The sequence below is a fragment of the Octopus sinensis genome, linkage group LG1 (assembly GCF_006345805.1).
Source record: "Octopus sinensis linkage group LG1, ASM634580v1, whole genome shotgun sequence".
NCBI lineage: Eukaryota > Metazoa > Mollusca > Cephalopoda > Octopoda > Octopodidae > Octopus > Octopus sinensis.
Genome location: NC_042997.1, coordinates 91,516,891 through 91,524,538, shown reverse-complemented (window position 1 = coordinate 91,524,538; position 7,648 = coordinate 91,516,891). Strand labels below are relative to the sequence as shown.

Sequence of the window (7,648 nt, the reverse complement as noted above, 5' to 3'; positions counted from 1 at the left end):
GTGTAATAACTAACTATAAGTAACTTACTAAAATATTATCTAATGTGCCTAAATATCACAATCACAGCTGGTGCATATTATAAGCAGTCAGAATATTATAATAGATACTTAAAAATCACCAAAGGAACCTTTGTAATAAATCTCACCAACCTACCTCGATATTATGTAACTCCAAGGTGCGATACTGTTCCTGAATTAAACATGCTTTAATTTCCACATCAATTGACATCAGTCGAATTGAGTTGATGGTCATTAGAACAAATTTCAGGTCATCTAGTGTATCAGGGGGATGGTCCAGTTCTTTGTCCTTTGTCTACAAATTTAATTGATCGAAGTAAGAAAAGTATATATATATATATATATATATATATCACACCAAACCTTATTGTTATTCACTATAGTTTCTGTTTGTTTTGTTTTTTTCTCTCTCACTCTATTTCAAATACCTAAAAATGCTATGCATAGTCACACACATACACATACAATTATAAATATACAAAAAATCAAGCAATATTATAGGAATTAACATTTCCTTTCTTCTTTCTAGAATCAATCAAAAAAAGAGGCCTTGCACATCTATTAGAAAACAGCTTATGTACACACACACACACGAATTCATATACATATAAGTATAACAGTAATAATCCTTGCTTTCGAGAGTGTATATCTATGTGCAAGAACCACAACAAACAATGCAACAGCCCTGGTATATACATCAATAATTACAATGACCACAACACCCACAATCAAAAACAGAAGAACACTAACCTCAAAGAGATCACTGAGAGAGAAGAGATTTTCACGCGCAGAGTCATACAGCAGCTTCCCAATGATATGGATCCAGTTTAGAGCATGCTGTTCAATAGCAGAAGCTAGAGGTCTTATGGACATCTGAATAAAGTCTTGGTCTCGGATTACAGCTTGTTTGCGTATTTCTTCAATGCATAGATAGTAATGCTGGAGTTTATTATCAAAATCAATCAATGTGGGTTTGCTGAGAAACCATTTGTTTGCACTCAGTTGCTGGAGATAGGACAACAATAAAACAAAATTAGTAATTAATTAATAAGCAATAAAAATCTGATCCAAAATCTATATTCTCCCTTATAATCACCTTCTTGTACCTTGTGAGTATGCTCAGGTACCCCATTATCACCATTTTTATCTCCTTCCAGCAACTCTCACCCATCGTCTCATAATGTGGACAAACCATCTATCTCCTCTATAGCAAGACACTCTACCATACTTTAACCTTCAACACCTCACTTGAAACCATCTCCCTCTCTTTCAAGTACATTCCCACTTAACCTTAGATGCAAGGGCTTTTTCTTTTATCTTTTTTTACTGTGTTGTGTAAGTTACTTGGTGGCCTCACTAATGTCAGTGTCACAGAAAAAAAATACCCAGTACATAGTGTAAAGTGGTTGGCAATAGGAAGGGCATCCAGTTGTAGAAATATTGCCAAAGCTGACATTGGGTCCTGATGTAGCTCTGTGATTCATCAGATGCAGTCAAACCATGCAACACATGCCAGCATGGAAAACAGACATTAAATGATGATGAGGATGATGATGATGATGATGAGGATGATGATGATGATGATGATGACGAGGACAACAGCAGTGGTGGCATTGTTGACAGATGCCAGATCATCAGCCTTTTAGTTGAATGTGCAGTACTTTGTCTACTTAGCTATCAGCAGCTCTCCATATATTACTGGTGTCTATTTAACCTGGTGAGAAAGTGAGCTCCTAGTCAAACAAGAGAAATGAACAGCAAAAGCTTAAAACCATACAGGATTTAAACCTAAAATGTTCAGGAACAAGAATTAAATCTAGCATTGTACCCTCTCCTGATAATTCATTGCTCTTAATCAATATAATAGTTAATATTTTAAGTAAAGGGCTTTTAAGATCAGATTTTAATTAAACACTTTACAGAATACTGTCCAAATTTGAACATTTATCAAAAATTCACCAGGAAGAAAGAAATCATTATAAAGAAATTAAGTTGCATTTATATATTTTAATATGAGTTACTGCTGGGTAGTTTAATTTTTCTGCACTTTCAAGCCCATCCTAATATAAGGACAGTCAAAGAATGTACCAACGAAAAAACATACATGAAAAATTAATTTGATCAATGACTCAGAGTTCAAGCACTGAAGGGTTGAAATTAAGCTCCTAGTGAAATCAAATCTTAATTCCAAGTTCTATTTTATTTCATTTATATTGATAATGCCTTTCAGAAAGTTGTATCTGTCATAACTATTTCCTATTTCTCTATACATTGCAGACTTTATCCCTATATGAAAAAATTATTAGAAGATTAATCCAGTAATCCCTCTTGTCTTACCTTATCAACCACCAAGATAGATCTGAATTTCTTCCATCTTAAGAGGTTATTCTGGATTGCTGTAAGAGTTCTCTTTATATTATTTTCAATAACGTCTTTCATTTCTAAAACAGACATATGTCCAACAATATCGTAATAAAATGAGAATATATATGGCTCATTTTCTCCTGGTATGGTAACTGGTGGGCAGAACAACACAGTACCATGCATCCACCGAACAAATTTCTTAGTTCTGGAAAGTTTAGAGTAATTTCAAATAAGATGAAAGATTAAACATGGCACAAAATGTTAAATAATGTGTTATATAAAATACAGTAGCAATGAAATTGATTAATCACATGGCCATAAATTCAAACATTAAGTAGTTCTTCTAAACAAAACAGATATCTCTGTTAACCATTCAAAAAGTTCTACTTCACAACTAAATGAATCATAATAAAACATCCAAATGAAAAAACAGGCTTCAGTAATATGCAAATTCACAAATGGCGAAGGAGTAAAGCAGTCATTCATGAATGAGTATGACTAGGTAACATGTGCTATACTTTCACTATTTGTTTTAGGTGCTTATGTATAGCACTGACACCTTCTTGACTCCCAAACCCATGATCCAGGATGTAACAGCTGGAGAAAGAGTAGGCTGCACCAGCACTGGGCTGATAGTTAAAACAGCTGAGTAGACTCGAACAACATGAAACGTTGCTTGGAGGTCCCACAACTCTCAAGGACAACAACCCTTCAAGCTGGTGCCAAATACAGATGGTGAACACACTATGAGTAGAGATCAAAATCCAAGCAGCAGAGTTTTCCACAGGTTAGACAAGGAACCAATGAGCTGTATTTTGGAGGCAATATGGCAGCAGCCACAACACTCATGAAGCCATTGACAATGCCTTACTTCAGTGGTTTCATAAGCTCAATGGCAGATGGTCCTCTATCTGCTTCAATCCCCAGCAAGAGTTTCCAAATCCATAGGAGGAACATTGCATTTCTGCATGATGGCAGCAACTTGATCTTTGTATCTCTTCCTTTGTCCGTTAACAGATAATTGGCCTTCAGTAAGTTCTCCAATATATGGGAGATGCAAGCAGGGTATCCTGATGAGATGGTCAGTCTAGTGAAGTTGACACTTGACAGTAAGAGATTTTATGCTGAAGGAGTTGCAGCATTCCAAGATGGTTTTATGTAGAATCCTGTCTTCCCATGAGACACCCAGGATGCTTTGGAGACACTTGATGTGAAAGTATTCAAGAATTTTCAGGTGCTAGTAAATTATCCAGATTTCCACACCATATAGAAGAATGGATATATCAATGGCCTTGTACACAGCAAGTTTCATGGAAGTGGTCAGATTCTTGTTGGAGAACACTGTGGTCCAAAAGCAACCAAAAGCCTGAGATGTAGTGAACATGAAATGTATCGCCTTTCTCAAAAACACAATGAGCCCCTTGGTCCAGGAAGTGAATGCACGACCTTCTAATCATGAGCCCATCACCCTAAACATGCAATTTCACACACAAATTTACAAATAAACACCAACAAAAAAAAGCATATTATTAGATTGATTGGTAAAAATGGATATAAAAATGTTGTGCAGAGATAGTTGTTTTACCCCTTATCATTAAAACATTAATACCATTTTGATTGAATTGTCATTTATATATTTATATGCCTGAGTTTATTACTTTTATATAAAGATTGTTTGGATTAGAACATTTTTTTTTTATTTTGGATTTATTTGAAATAATTATCTTTTATAATATCATTAATTTCTAGATCATATTTCAATTTAGAGTGTACTGTATCATGGCATAACTTTATGTTCCAGATTGAATATGCCTAGTAAAATCTATAAGACCTTAAAATATGTAATAAATAGGATTAGAGTAATAACTACTTTATTTAGCCTATCTCAATATAACTGAAAACATACAACCTGCCTTTTGATTAGAAATTAGAAAGGTAAGTAGCTGTAAAAATATATATTACAGCAGTTGTTATGCAAATAACTAAATATGTGAAAATTGATGTCAGACTAAGAAAGCATATGTGGAAGTATAAAATAAAATCCAACAGAAGCTCTTAAAACAATGGAAATGTTTAAGAGTGAATGAAAAGAAAAAAATTGTATGTTCCTACCCATTAATGCAGTCTCTAAAAGCTTGCATGGTCATGTTGAAAATATCATTGGCAGAAGGATGAAGAATGACCTCTGGTGCTGCAAGAAGGGCTTCAATGTAGAACAAAGGCTTTGGTGAGGTAACCAAAAAGTTGAAATATTTCAGATTATTGGTGATCATCTGAAAGTATGTAGACAATTATGTACATGGATATATGTATATATACATATGTATGTATGTGTATTTGTCTTGCATTATACATAGTCTGATTAATAAGTATCCAAACTGTGGTCATAGTAATGAAGGTGGTGGAGGGGGAGGGAGGAGGATGGGAAGAGGGGAGAAGGAGGGGAGGAGGAGGAGGAGGAGGGTCATGGTGTTTCATAAAGCCAAATCTTCTCAGATATGTATGGAGACAATTATCATTTTTGATAAAACAAAAGTTGGTAGAACTAAGTAACAGAATAATGTATAAACTGGACAATTTATAAAACAAGCTACACCTACCTTTAATAATGATTCATAGACTTTTCTCTCCCAGTATTTATAATACTGATGTAGTTTGGGAGATTTACCAGTGTTACTTTGGACCAGCATTCCTTCTATCTTGGTTATCAAAGGCCCAATGGCTTTGTATTTGCGAACTAACACTTCTAAATCTTTATTTGTTTCTTTCCCAATATATTCAAAATATTCCTAGTTGAAAATTTTAAATAATAATAATAACAATAATAATAACAATGGCAACAATAATAATAATGGTTTCAGATTTTGGCACTAGGCCAGCAATTTCGAGGGACAGGGTAAGTCAAATCAACCCTAGAGTTCAACTGGTACTTATTTTATCAATCTTGAAAGGATGAAAGGCAAAGCTGACCTTGGCAGAATTTGAACTCAGAATGTACAGACAGACAAAATGCCACTAAGCATTTATCCCAGCATGCTAACAATTCTGCCAGCTCACCATCTCCACATGGTATATAATATTGGTTTCAAATTTTGGCAAAAGGTCAGCAATTACAGGGGAAGGGACAAGTCAATTACATTGTCTCCAGTGCTCCACTGGTCTTATTTTATCGACCCTGAAAGGATGACAGAATTTGAACTTAGAACATAAAGATGGACAAAATGCTGCTACGCATTTTGCCTAGTGTGCTAATGATTCTGCCAGTTTGCTGCTTTTGACATGGTATACAATATTACAAGAGGAAAAAATATATAATCCGGACATCAGTAATGAAAAAAAGGATTATACAAGAGGAACTCAAGGGTCAATCAAGGAGCCTCTTCATCCAAAGGCAAGTGCCTTCTCCAACTCTTGTTCTCCAACTCTAAGGTCTCTTGCTATTTTCACCACTTTCACCCACCTTTCAATAAATTTACTCAAGAACAGAACCTCTCTCCCCACTTCACTTTTCTTTTCAATAAAAATTTGTAAAAGTTGACAAGGGCTCTACCAAAGCAGAATATCTCTTTCCTCATACCATACAGCCTCTTTCACCATACACACCAGACAAAGGAAAACTGCCTTACCAGCTCAGTTAAAGGAAAACTGCCTTACCTGCTCAGTTAAAGGAGAATAGGGAAATCATCACTAAGAACTTGGCCAAAAGAAAGATCCATCCCATGTATGACAGCAACTGTCAACATAACTCTACAAGTTAGCAATGCCTAAACACTGAACAAGAGCATGCAAAATGGTTTTGTTACTCTGTGTGATTGTTGAACAAGCCCATCTGATGTCACATCTGTGCCTGTAGAATTGGTTTATCTTGAACCAATAGCAACCTTCATTAGCATTGCCAGGCCAAGGGCTTCTGGAAATTATCCATAGTAGTCCCTGATCAGAAAGTTCTCCTGAACAGACCAACCAATTTGTTTTCATTAATATTATATGTCTTCCTGAGAATCTTGTTACACTTCCCCACTACTAATCCTCTATAGATGGCTAATGAGGAACATCACATTTCTTACAAAGCTCTTCCACAAATTCTTTAATTGGAACACCATTCTCAGGTATTTCTTTAACATGAGCATTGTATGTTCAGTCAGTCCTTTGCTATTTGTATCAAGTGATCCCATTAGTTCTGTCCGATTTTACCTTTTTTTAAATTGAATGAAATTTAATAGTATTTTACAATCTCTAATGGAATTAAAAATTATTTTTATGCATTTGTGTACATTTAAACTAAATAAATATTATTTTTCAGAATAATAGAATTAAAATTTCTTTGATTAAAATCCTTTCTAACATGGAAGTATCCAAAGAGCATTTGAGGCACATAATGCTTTCTGAGTACAAAAAAGGAAACTCTGCAGCCAAAACAACTCGAAACATACACTCAGTTTATGGGAAAGGATGCGTGAATGAAAGAACTTGCAAAAGATGGTTTGCAAAATTCAGAAGTGAAGATTTCAGCCTTGAAGATAAAGATTGAACAGGAAGTCCAGTTGAGTTTGGTGATAAGCTCCTTGAGGCATTACTTGAAGAAAATCCTGCATTATCAGTTGAAGAATTGGCAATAAAGCTTAGTTCAAACCATACATCGTCATCTTCAACAACTTGGAAAGGTTCCTAAACTTGGAAAATGGGTGCCTCATGAATAGTCTGAAAGCAACCACAAATCTGCTCTTTACTCCATTCTCATGAACTCATTTCACTCTTTCTGGATAGACTTGTGACTGGTGATGAGAAATGGATCAGTGGCTTGGTAAAAGGGAAAAAGCTCAACCACAACCAGGAAGGGAACTTCTTGGGAAAAAGGTTCTTCTCTCAATCTGGTGGTATTACAAAGGAGTAATTCACTTTGAATTGTTACCACCTAATGCTACAATCAATGCTCAAGTCTACTGTCAGCAATTAGAGCATTTGAACTAAGCTTTGAAGAAAAAAGACCCGCTTTAATGAATCGAAAAGGAGTGATGTTTCATCGGGATAATGCGCGACCCCACACTGCAAAGATCACATCACAGAAGATCAAAGAGCTTGGTTGGGAAAAAATTTCTCATCCACCTTATTCTCCTGACCTTGCCCCTTCAGACTACCATGTGTTTCGTAGTTTGCAGAATCATTTGGGGGACATAACTTTCGTAAGCCAGGAGGAGGTCGAAACTGACATTTCAGAGTTGTTTGCTTTGAAACCAAAAGAGTTTTACATTGATGGGATTAAAAG

The 7,648-nt window shown here is 35.3% G+C and overlaps 1 protein-coding gene across 1 annotated transcript in view; it reads right to left on the bottom strand.

Annotated features, from left to right (window-relative positions):
* Nucleotides 1-7,648, bottom strand: part of LOC115209933 (dynein heavy chain 10, axonemal-like) — a 188,621-nt gene that overhangs the window by 143,780 nt on the left and 37,193 nt on the right. Inside the window, 5 exon segments of the mRNA XM_029778568.1 lie at nucleotides 155-313; nucleotides 769-1,023; nucleotides 2,356-2,587; nucleotides 4,495-4,655; nucleotides 4,983-5,171. Of these exon segments, the coding sequence (XP_029634428.1) occupies nucleotides 155-313; nucleotides 769-1,023; nucleotides 2,356-2,587; nucleotides 4,495-4,655; nucleotides 4,983-5,171 (996 nt within the window).